This window comes from Anabas testudineus, chromosome 14 (assembly GCF_900324465.2).
Source record: "Anabas testudineus chromosome 14, fAnaTes1.2, whole genome shotgun sequence".
Taxonomy (NCBI): Eukaryota; Metazoa; Chordata; class Actinopteri; order Anabantiformes; family Anabantidae; genus Anabas; species Anabas testudineus.
Genome location: NC_046623.1, coordinates 19,482,058 through 19,494,906, shown reverse-complemented (window position 1 = coordinate 19,494,906; position 12,849 = coordinate 19,482,058). Strand labels below are relative to the sequence as shown.

The 12,849-nt window shown below is 42.6% G+C and overlaps 1 protein-coding gene across 1 annotated transcript in view; it reads right to left on the bottom strand.

The window, feature by feature from the left end:
• grk6 (G protein-coupled receptor kinase 6) overlaps positions 1–12,849 on the bottom strand; it is a 36,019-nt gene extending 23,170 nt beyond the window's left edge. Inside the window, exons 1-2 of the mRNA XM_026372384.1 lie at positions 12,798–12,849; positions 7,388–7,483 (exon numbers count right to left, since the gene is read on the bottom strand). Of these exons, the coding sequence (XP_026228169.1) occupies positions 7,388–7,483; positions 12,798–12,849 (148 nt within the window). The remainder of the gene's footprint in view (positions 1–7,387; positions 7,484–12,797) is intronic.

Below are 12,849 nucleotides of genomic sequence, written 5' to 3'. Positions count from 1 at the left end.
CGACTTCTAAGATGTCAGCAGTGACTTCAAGCAGCAGCGATCACTAGTGGCAGATACCGCAGGGTGTCATCTGCATAACATATTTTCCTTGGCACTTTATTACAATAGTGTGAAACCAACTTCTTATCTACTTTTCAGCCCCACACAAGATTTACCAAACTCTCTTAGGAGCACAAACCTGTTTTAGACACTGTTCCACTAGTTGGAATATAGTATATTTGATCTTTGCCATCATCAGTTTGAAGTCAACTTTCACGGAAACGTCGTCCACGAGTAAAAGAGAAGTTTCTTAATGCTGTCAAATCAGAGTCCAAAAAGAACCAGAGTATCAAACTGTTCCTCTGTAGTAAAATAATGAGGAAATGGAGTTAGATGTGAGGTAAGGTATAGCTGGAGCTATGATAAAACAGACACGGATACTAGACAAGAATATTCAACACCTGTGTAAAATACTGAAGATGATTATAGTAGTTACACTATCTTTACTATTAAAGTGTTCGAGTTTCTGAGCTTTCAGACTAGCAGTTTATCAGCACTGCTTCAAAGCCCAAAACACAACTTCACCCTTCAACCTTCAGAAATCATTTACAGTTGATGTGCACCGAATATCAAAGTGAAACACACTGATTTCTTTGTGCCAACTCCCAAAACAAAAAACTTTATTTGCACAGTTGTTGCCCAGCGTTAATTAAAGAAGCAGACATCGATAGTATGAGTCTGACTCCAAAACACTGGATGCTTTCTCTTCTATAATGCAGCTACTAGCATGTGTCGGTCAGACCATCGCTGCTTTTACAGTAAATAAACCTTTACGGGCAGAGTGCCCATGCAGTTGTCTCTGGATCAGCCCCTTTCATGTGTCTTATCTCTTTGCTGAGTCATTTCCTACTGATGGCACTGCTCCATCTGTCAGTTTTGTCAGCTCAACATATCTCACAGTCTCTTTATTCTCTTCTACTCTAATCACACTAAAGCAAACAGAACAATAATTAGGGAGACACCAATGTATGGCAATCATAAAAGCTTAACTAACATGACTGTAATTCATATTTCCAATTAACAGTCTTCTAACGCGTGTGTGTATGTACATTCCAGACCCATTATTCTCCTCTGAAAACACCTAGAATAGGCATCATTTCAGCCCATGAAGCCACTTGGATCCACATGCTGCTCATGCATGAAAAATACCATCCCCCCGTTCTGGGAACCTTTCATTATGTGGTTGTGGGTCATTGGACTTTCTCAATAGATCAGTGCAGGTGTGATATACATGAAAGGAGCCCAGGACTGCACAGAACATGCTGTCCTGTACATCATCTCACACACACTTATACAAACAGTCCTCGGGCCCAGCAGTGAAATTAGAAAACCACAGGTCATGGACCAAGTTTCTTTACAGAATAACCAGCTGATAATATGTTTTAAGAACTGTGTGTATTATGTGGGTTCACGTGTACGTTGTTAATGTGTTGTAGTACCCAGAATCGCGTCTCTTACATGGGGCAATGGATGAGGGGAAGTGAACTGAAAAAGTCTAAATTATAAACAATTAGTTTTGATTTCATCTGTATCACTAAATCATTTATTTTAATTGACACTTGTTTTTGTGGGCAGGTAGCCACATTTAAGGTGTCAAGGGTTCAGGGTTCAGTGTCTTGACCAGGGACACTTCAGCCTGGAGTCGCACTCTACCACGAGCCAAACCACCACCAACCCTGTGGGGTTCACAGAAAACTGCCTACTAACATAGAAGCCGACACATACCTTTAGTGCCGTGTTGGTCCCCACGTGTAGCCAAAATATCCAGGTAAGGAAGTAATGCTGAGTAGGTCTAAGCTGCTGCGCATCATCAACATCAGTCAGAACAAAGGTTTAGAGGAGCGGACTTGTTAGACTGGTGCTGCCATACTAGGCTGGATGGGATTAAACGATCAGACTAATACAGATACTGAACATTGGATCCTTGTTTTCATTTTTAATACATTTGCAAACAAAACTTTAAAGCAGGGGTGCCCAATCCTGGTCCTCAAGGGCCACTGTCCTGCTTGTTTTGCGACCAGCCCTGCAGCTCTAGCTTCTGATTGGCTGAACACACCTGATCCAGGTAATCAGCAGTGTGTAGGATAGAGATGGTAAGAAAACTAGCAGGATAGTGGCCCTCGAGGACTGAAGCCACTGCAGGATTCTCAGGCTCCAGTTACTCAATAATGTTGAACACTGAAACATTTTTCTATCCAGACACTTTTTATCCAATGGTTTTTGCAGCCAGAGCAGCTGGAAGCAGCATGGACCTACTTTACTGTGAGATCCAGTTTCTCTAATGGCCTGTAGATGAGCGCTTGGAGCATCCAGGAAGAGAGAAGCTATCAAGACTCACTCATGTACACCGAGCTTCCTGCATGTGTCTCTGTTTCACTAAGCAAGATGTTCAAAGAAAACAAGAGCGCAGCCACAGAGTTGGGGCTGTAAGTGCAGCGACCCTCATTTGAAATGGATTCACTTAACTTTTATATAGTTTTCACTTTGGTTTCTGTCCTTTCACACAATAAGAAAGTCTCCTGAGAGCAGACTTCACATACCAACCCCCCCAGTCTCGTTTTATTTTGTCTCATCACTGCATCTTTAAACAGGATGGATCATAGCAAGTTATCCACCAACCTAATCTTGAGTCCCAATGACTACACACAATAACAAATGATAAAAACACAAAGCGGTGAGAATTGTTATCTGAATGCTGATTACTCACTGGTCCAATCTCCTTTACTACTGTCTAGTCTAATTAGCTGCTTATGCACATTTATTGGATTTTTAGTGGAAGTATTTAGCCATTTTGTAAAAAGTGGAAAAGTTAGATGCAGGACATGTGGGACACCTCAAAGAGCAGAGGTGCATCAGGGTTTAGTGTCTCTAGAAAACTAGAAAAAGTCCATTGAACAATAAGAAAACAATAAGACAGTGCTGCACAGAGAGAGAGAGATGCTGTGTACTGTTTGTGATGCAGTACGTGTCAGAAGAGACGAGTAGACGGAAAAGTAGAGAACAACCTGTTTCTGACAAACAAGGAAGTTGACAGCTTCCTGGATGCATTTCTCAAGACTCCCTCCCACTCATTTCTTTATTCTGGTTTCATAAAAAACTGACAAAGATTTTCAGAGCTGAATCAGCTGTTTCTTATTGGTCGTCTTGTTTTTCCCAATTTGAACTTTTGAATCCTCAAGTTCAACTTTCTTTTTCCTCACATTCTTTTCTTATCAGGGTTTGAAAACATCTGTCGCTGCTGTGGGGCAGCACGGAAGATGAATCGAATGACTTTAACCTCGATTTTAGCGTGTGAGGAGTTAAATATCGTCATCATTTGAATGACTGAGGTGGGAGCATAGACTGAAAGCTCCACAAATGCAACACACCTGTCTTTCTCATCATTTCGCATTTGGTACATAATCACATCAAAGTTGTGCTCTAGCTGTTACTTTATTCATTTATTCCTTCATTTTTGATTCTTTGATCTCCACGGCGAGTCCCACAGCACATAGTGTTCTGCATATTGATTTAAACATTTGAAGTCTCACACACCCGGGCTGGGTCTTTGGAGAGCATTTTGTCCGGGGACACTTTGGTAGATGTATTTATACTATTTATCCTGAGCATTGTTGGCACAAGTATGTGATAAACTCACATTAAATAAGCAGCAAATTCGCTTTGCTGTTACACAGGGGCCTTCTCAGTGAGACCTCAGTCTTCCTAACAATGGAGCCTATGTGTTTACTCTAACGCGGTCTGGGTGCCGTGAATGAACAGACACTATATTCACATGCTGCTATAGTAAAACCCCAGAAGAGGTCACAGGACCGCTGACTATTCTGCAGCTCCGCTCGTTTGCTTTAAGTCTGCTGCAGAGATTTGCCCCCATTAAGGAAGTGAGCTCCAACCCTGGATGATAAGGTCCGGATCGCAGGCCAGGTTCCAGTGTCGCATGTGTTTGAGGTCAGGGCCCTCTGCAGGCCGGCCCATCCACAGCAAACTGGGAACGCCATTTCTTTAGGGATGTGGTTTTGAGCTCTGCTGCTTTCATCACGTTGAAATAAGACAGGGACAAATGCAGCGTTAACATTTAGCAGATGGAAAAGAAATCACAACTGCATAGTACAACACTCAGTGGTCTAATCGCAGTGAGATTCAGTAGCTCCAAAAATGACTGAAATCTATTTTTAAAATCCCTGAAACATAAATAGAGAGAGTTACAGAACACAAATGAACTACATGACACAGTTACAAGTTCACTCTTATAGTTTGACCTTTTCACACAGATGGATGGTGGTTATCACCTCCTGCAGCTTGTTAAGACTCTGTTAGTAAAGAAAACTACAAACAGCGAGCCAACAACAGCTGTGTGTGTTCAGGTCATCAGCAGGACTGTCTGGCTGTGAATCACAGCAGAAACAGACAAAGGAGAGGAGCTGCTTTCATCTCCTTCAACTGGACTGAACGCTGTCAGCGAAGCACACAGAATCCAAAAACCACACAAACAGTGGCTAGAGGTCTGGTTCTGTATGACTGACACTGTTTCTGTTCCAACCTAAACCAGCAGCAGCAGTAACTGTACATGATCCCTCTCCGGCTTCCTAACGACACACGTGCTTTCTTTCCTCTTATTTTTATTGTTCTCTGTCGGTCGCGCTCTTACTCACTAAGCGTGACTTCCTGCCGTCTGCAGCTTATCTGTGCTCTACATTTTCACAGGTGCAGACTGTGCAGTACAATCTGCACACAGCTGTAGAGACAATCACAGTTTTATCTTCGAGACAACTCAAGAGAGGAGATTCTGAGCCTGATATTGAAAAAAGAAACCTTGGCACAACATATAACATCAGTCTGGAAGTGGTCAGCCTTCTGCTTCTACAGCACGGCCAGTGTAAATTGGGTTTGAAACAGAGGTTCGGAAGTGGCTCCTTATTCTTCACATTCACAGCATTATCTGTGGCAGCTCTACCTTGACTGTGCTCCCAACCACATACTGTATTGGAGGGTAGGAGTTAAAAGCAGCTTCAAAGCATGTCACCCGTCATGGGGCCTGTAGATTTATAGCAGCACAGACTGACAGTCGCTGCAGGGCCCAGTGACAGGTCCAAACCTCATTTATCATGTTCACCCAACCTTCAGGCCCTTTAACTCCTCTTCCTCACTAATAGTTTCTCTGAGTTCTTCCTACCTGTCGCCTGTTGAAATGAAAGTAGTTATACTGCACGCTGCTTCACTGCTTGCTAGTCGAAACAGCAGAGGCACCCTCCTGCTTCCTCTTTCTGCACCGGCCACAGTTTCCTCTGTGGTACCACTTAAGCAAGCGATTCTTTTTTTTTTCCTGCCAGCTAACGTGCATTCAGAGCTGTCACACTTTTCTTGCATTTCTGAATTGCATCAATGATCCTCTTGGTGTGAAAGGAGTCCAGTTTGTCACCTTCACACCGTCTAATGTTTCATGTGGAAGAGCCGTCTGTCTGTCTGTGTTTGCAGCAGACAAAGCAACACAAGGATTTTTAAACCTTTTTGGAGCAGCTTGTTGCAATATTCAGACTGAAGCTGAGAGGAGGCAGAGCTGATGGTCAGACAGCCTAAAGCCTTGATCTTCAGCAGCATGTTGGGTCTCTTAGTTTTGTACCTATTGTGTTACAAACTGAACTGAATTACCTATGACATTTGGAACGGGCTTGGACCATCATCTCCGCCTTAAGATGGACAATGTGCCAACAAATGAAGCGCTATCCTTATCTACTGCAGATAAATATCATGAGAAAACTCAACAGAACCCAAAAAGCCAATGATAAGAAGAATCAAGCTGCTGAGTCTCAGGTGGACTTTGACAGCGACATACATCCACCTTCTATGCTCCGTCTCTGGCTGCAGCTGACTAAGTACAGGTTTTGGTTTTGGTCCCTGCACAGGCACTAATGAAGAGTAGTGTGGAGATCATTTTATTTGATTAAAAGAAAACTGTAGGCACACTTACGAAGGTCTGCTGCTGAGAGGACATCTAGCATATGATTGGATGGATGGCTATTTTTGTACACTGCTGCTACACAAAGGAAATGAAAAATCAACACTGATCATATTAAGTGAATGGAGTCAGATTAACAATGCTGAGATACCGTATGACAGTTAGATCCCATCGTGTCAGTTTATCTGTATATCATAAAGTAGCCAGTTCATGTGTGTTTCAGTCTTTCGCACACAGTGTTCACCTGAGTTCATGTCTGAACTGTACTTCTTTTGTCTTCTCAGCCATATCAATATCCACAGCTTTAAATTACAGACGCGGCTCTGGATGACGCCAGTAAACACACAGTGTGAGGACTGAATAAGAGCTGTGATCAGCTCCACATAGAGCCAGCCTGTGTGTGACACTGGGATTCATATTTGGGATATTAATGTGTAATAATGGATATAAGTGTTGCTTTGTGGGAACTTCCCTCTGCAGGGAAAAAGAGGAAACGGCTTGAGTCCCATAGAGAAAATCCACCTCAGTGTGCAGCTCTCTTCAAGGAATAACACTGTACTGGTGACATCATGCACAAAATAAAGACAATGATACTGTGCTCAGTCTCTTATATTAAATTAAATTACTCTTACATTTTGATTATTTAAAAGTATTAAATAATAATAATAATAATAATAGTGGAAGTCGTTTTAAATTTGATTTCAAACCAGACCATACTTAATATAAATATATATATATATCTCCACTCCAGAGGCTGGTGGTGGTACCTGCCTGAAACAGCAGCAGCAGAACCTCAGTTTAGTTAGAATAATGCCCATGATGTTCTGCGGAGTGGATCCTCACCAACACGTGCTCCAGCACAAGCATCAAGACAATAAAACTGTTTTAAACTGTCATTTTTCTTACTAGTATTTTCTGCATTTGCTGAGAAAACTAATAATAATGTGTCTCATATGTTTCTTATCTATATAATCAATCATTTAACAAGTCCAGGAAACTATAAAACATACCCAGTGACTGCAGATGTAGCATGTTAATTCGATTAAATGTGATTAATGATTCAATGTGGAGACGTTCTCAGGAATAACCACAGAACAGCCAACATGGGATTTCCGGACCTGTTTTACTACTGTTACCGACTGAAACTGGACTTCAGAAGGTTCCTCCTCATCCAGACTTTAAGATGAAGACATTGATCATTTGAAGGTCTGGTGAGTGCTACAAATCATTTTCTTGAGCTGAAGAGGTGCTCAGACAGGCGGAGTCACCATGGATACCTCCAGTTTGAATCCAGTTCAAAGGCCAGAGTCTCACTCATCACATAAAAAGGCCACAAAGACTTTTTACGTCAGGTGAGATAAAAGCACTCCTCAGAGGCTTCGGTTTTGGTCTCACCTGTAGTCTGTCGCAGCTCTTCACACAAACTTATGTGGGGGAACTGCAGCATCTGCTTCCATTTCTTGCTTTTTCCTTTTCTGTTTCCGCCGCCTCCTGCAAAACAAACAGGTTTGGTTTAAATAGGACAATAAGGAGAATTCAGCTTCACTATACTTCAGCTAAGTGAAGGAAGGGTCACGGCAAAGCTGTCGAACTGAAGAGTTTGCACTTTCACTCAGGTTTTGTCCTGTGTGTGTGTTAATGTGATGTTTCTGCGTTTAGTCAGATGAAGAAAATGAGTCAGTGAGAACACAGAGAACACCTCAGCAGCATAAATGAGTCAGCTGAGTGAGGTGACGTGTGATCGTGCACGTTAATAGTCCAGGTGAGGAAGCTGATTGGCCAAAGAGACAACCACAGAAAGGTCACGGAGTTCTCTTTGTCTGTGTCAGTTTGTTCTTTAGTTTAGTTAGTTTAAGGCCAGACACAGTAATCAAATGTGCTATTTAAATAAGGTAAAAACAGCAGGATTGTTCAAAACACTGCAGCAACATTCATACACTAGTTTATTATTTTGAACTGCAATAAACACCTGTTAATGTGCCATCAGTGCCCCTAATGTTGTCATATCCTAAACTGTTCATTCACAAAAATACCAGCAAAGAGTTATAGGGGAACTTGACTTGTATTAGGAGATCTGAAACAATTAGGATCCAGGTGATCAGACCTGTTCTATGACAGAAATACAGACAGATTGGTGTCACAGGACGTTAGGTGCTAAGAAAATGTCTATTTAAAGCAAACTGACAATCCTAGGTAGTGAGCAGTCAGAGAGAGCTGGGAACAGAAAGGCAAACAGCAGCTGACATCAGTTAGAAATGCTCGCTGAAGTGTTACTATGTCAAATGATGCCAATAATATAATAAAATAGAACCAAAGTAACTGGAAAGCCGTGATTTCTCATTCTGAAAAATGCATTTTGTTCGTGCCCTCAAGAAAAGAACAAAAAAACCCGTGAGAAATTATTCATGGCTGCCACTCTACAGGTTGTTCTGTGCAGCCCAGAAGGTCGTGTTGACGTCGATGTTCAGTGAAGTAGTGCGGGTGTGTGCGTCTGTCAGAGTGAGCTGCAGCTCTGCTTCTTGAGAAACAAGTGAACACAAAGAGTCAGAGCAGAGTACAAAGACAAACCAGAGGAACTTCCTGTGCTTTCAGAAGCTCGAAGTTCCAAGTTTCCTCTGGTTTAAATCAAGATACACTGAAGATCTGACAAAACAAACATCTAAAGAAGAAATTCTAAATGAGTGGATGAATCACATTTTTCTATCTCTACTGCTCTACTACTTGAAACTGCTGCGTCCGTGTAGGAGAACGTTAACCGGGTTCGATTTCTTTCATTGATTATTAATCTTAGATTGTTGGAAAATGCTCTATTTCCCCACTGCCCGCTGATGTATTCACACGTTTGATGATATAAAACAGAACCAAGCAGCAAACTGTCCCATTTTAGAGGAAACCAATCATCTACAGCCAGTCAGAGACACCGAGCAGCAGCAGCTGATGTGTTGACTGGTAAAAAGCAGCATCCTCTAGGCGTCCTGCCTTCGACACCCCTGACTGCTCTGACGTGGAGAAAGTCAGTGTTGCGCTTCACGATTTGCTTTGCAAATGCATCAAGTAAGAGTAAGAGTGATTTATTGTTATAGATATGTTTGTTTGTGTCCAGGAAACAGAAGATAATATAATATGAGCCACAGCAACAACACGGCTGGTGCATTAGTGGAAATGTAAATCAAGACAAACACCTGATTCTCCACTAGATCCCACGGCTGATGACAGTCTAACTAGCTTTAGCCATCCTACATGGCAGAGGGAGGTTAGTGACAGCACAGTTTCAAGGCGACTTGTCCACGCTGCTGTTTTCAATCAGTCACTTATATCACAAATCAGTTGCTTGTTTTCTGTTAAACTGCAGAATCTGTTTGATACATATGAAAAGAAATAATTTTTTAGTCCTAATTTCAAGTTAAACTCGACGTGCTTTACACGACTTCAACTGACACGCCCTCCTCCCGGCTTTGAGCATCATAACATCCATTAGTGGATCTCTTTCTGCAGTCACTTCCCCCTCTAGAAGAATCCACCAGACACGAGGTGGAAGTCAGAAAATCGAATTGACATTATTCTAAAAAAATGAGTCTTTGCTACACACACACTAATTCAGCCTGTCATTTCCTCCTCACCATCTAATACAAGTAAGTAACAGCTTCCTACAGTTCACCACAGTTCACACGGACAGGAAGAACTCATGTTTATATTTCGCGCTCTGATTAGTGATAGGGAACGAATGCAGAGTTCTAGACCGTCTTCATTTTATGAGGTCGAAGATCTGTTGTTGTCAATGTGAGAGAATGCAGAATAACAAAACCAGGTGTGTTGAATTGTGTGTTGTCTACCTGAGGAAGCTAAGTTACACTTTGTTACACACACATAATCTAGAATAATGTGCTTTCATTTGCATTGGGCACACTTTGAATGACGAGTCGTCCGCGGCGTCTTATGGCCGAGATGTTGGAGCGGAGTTTTCCACATAATTACAACTGGGATATCATAATATAGCCATAGTTGTACATTGTTTAGGCAAAGAAATGTTTTACTAGAAGTAAGAGAAATGTGTTAAAATAATGTTTTATTTTCATAGAAAACCAAAAACTATACTATAACTGAATCTATACTATAAATCACTGAACCACTCATTAACTTGATGCTTCCTCTTTTCTAACCGCTTAGTTTCCAGTGATCCCACAGACACTGGGGAATTTAAGGAGAGATGATTCTCTCCTATTTTGTGCTTTGAGATAACTAAATAAATGAAGCTGAATGGAATTGAACTGAGAGAGAGGAGCTCAAAGCATCAAACTCCTTTTCCTGAACAGAGGTAGAGCGAAGGTCAAAAGTGCATCTTACTGGGATTGAACTTTCATTTACCTGCTGCCTAGTTGTTCTCCACATAACCAAGTCAAGGCTGGAGTAGAAAGTCTGTGACAGCTGCTCTCCTTTTACCATGACACGACTTGTGGTCATAGAAATCCAAAGCGTTTCCTCTCTCTGTGCTTTGTGCAGCCATTAACAGGAACTTGGCTTTTGGTGCCTGATTTAAAGGAAAACGCCACCATAACATTTAATCAAAACTATCTGTGACTTCTCTACTGGTTTAAACCCACTTTTATTCTGGAAGATTTCCTTTTCTTCCTTCTACAAATTACTGTAAATACTAAAAGATAAATGGAGTAAAACTGGAGCCGCTCTCAGAGGGAGAAATCTGTTACAGAGGAGGCAAAGGTCCAGTGGCTGGGACTCGTGATGAAGTATAATCAGTCGTAGTTCAAGTATAGTTCATTGTGATGACACTCGTCTTCCCATGGCCGCTCTGCTGATGGCTTTCAAACAACCTTTAGGCCTCTACAATTTGATTTCCACAGCTCGCTCCAATTAACTGGCACTAATTGCTACCCAGAAGGTCGGAAATGTGCTCTAAAAATGAACGGCATGCTTTAGAAGACGATCAGCGGTAATGTAAGTATAAGAAAACTGTAGTGATTTAGTGTTTCGCTTTCATAAGGTCAAAATTCACAATTCAAATTGATGCAAAAGTTGGAAAACAGCATCCAGCAATAGAACAAACCAACAGGCGTGTTCATGCAGGAGCCTCGTATGGGAACTTTTACATAAATTAATAAGTGAACTAATCAAAGAATAAGACAACAAGCTGGAAAATGGGGCTGGCAATTCCAACATCCAGATGAAGTCTTTGTGAACCACTGGTGTCTAAACTCTATTTTCTAATAAAGGCCTCAACAGATAAATGAGCATCTGTTCCAACGCACTCCAACTGTTTATTAAAGGCCACCAAATGAATTTTTAACACTCTGTTAACGCCTGTTGCTACTAGAATGAGGAATAATGTCGGCAAAGCACTGACTGACAGACCTTAGACCACGAGTGGTCGATCCATTTTCATATGTGATTAATCATTTCAGTCACTTTTCACGCAGTGAGTTTCTTATTTTCTGTCCTATCACAGTATTTTGAATCATGTTCATTTGAAACTGTTTTTAACATGTTATAGACTAATAAAAGAGTCCTTAGCTGCATCTCCAGTATGCACTTGAAACTAATGAGTCCTTTGTACGTCGAGTGGCCTATAGAGTCCGACACCTGACGAAGACAAACGCCGTCTGTTGAGTGGTGAAGTAAACTTCAAGGTAAAACCAGAGGCCAACCTCCTCTCTCAACAGGCTTAACTGGACGGAGAGTTGAGCACTGATGTTGTTTAACTACACACTAAACTAAATTTCAACTGGGGCAACAACGAGATCCTTCCTGGGCTCAGAGGTCAGAGGTCAAGGCCAGACTCATGCTGGGAGGTGTGACATGCGGCTCAAGGGCACTACTGCAGGACAGATGGACTAGAGCACAGGCACTTGGTGACTGGTGGTGTACAGGTGCATGAAATAAGCTGAGCTGAGCAGATAATCTCACAGTGAGGGGTCGTGACACTCATCTTCCTGTGTCCCGCTGCAGATGGCCTCAGGATTATTTTGGCAGTGAGTCACCACCACCTCTGTGTCCTGGTTAGAAGAACAGTGACAGGGGCTGTGATGTGTCCCCTGTTCAGTGAGACACCCGTTTACTGAGGCTGTTTGATGGACGATGCAAAGAGTCCCACACATGTAGAGAGCCAGTTTAAGAGGAGCACTAACACACTGAAATCAGAAAATGCAGTGTTCTGTGCTCAAAGTCCAAACCAGCTGCTCTGCCTCAACATCCTGTTTCGCAAACCGTGGGACGATGCTGCAACATCAGCAAGGGAAACCCGAAGTGTCGCTGCAGCCGCACTTCACAGCTGCGCGCTCTTCCGGACCCGCTCTTCTCCTTTTGTGTCTCCACATGATCAGGACCCGATCTGTCCGCGTTAGGCACACGACAGTACTGAGAGGGACCTAACGGGGTGGGGGGTCATAACACGGCTATAACATTAGAACTAGCTCCGAGCCTCGGACTGTGACAGCAGACAGCTTCCAGTCCGCTCAGACAACAAACACGGCCCAGATCCTCTTTAAACCAGACCCAGATCCTCTCACATTTAAACGTCATTTAAACTGAGCTCCGCGCCGAATTGAACACTGTTTGTTCCGAAGTTGTGGAAGTGCTTCAGTCCGGTGATAGTCTCCATGTCAGCTCTGGGGGAAGCCAGGAAACTTTAAATTAACGAAGTTGGAAATGGAGTTCGGCACGTCGTGTCATCCACCCGAGATACCAGCGCGTATTTTCGGTAATATCCTGTTCGCGTTGAACCGAACCATCAAGATCTGAGCACCGGTCAAGAGGGCGGGCAGTTCGCTGTCTCACCGCTCTCCATCCTTACCTTCCCGTGCTTTCAGCAGCACCGTGTTGGCCACGATGTTCTCCAGCTCCAT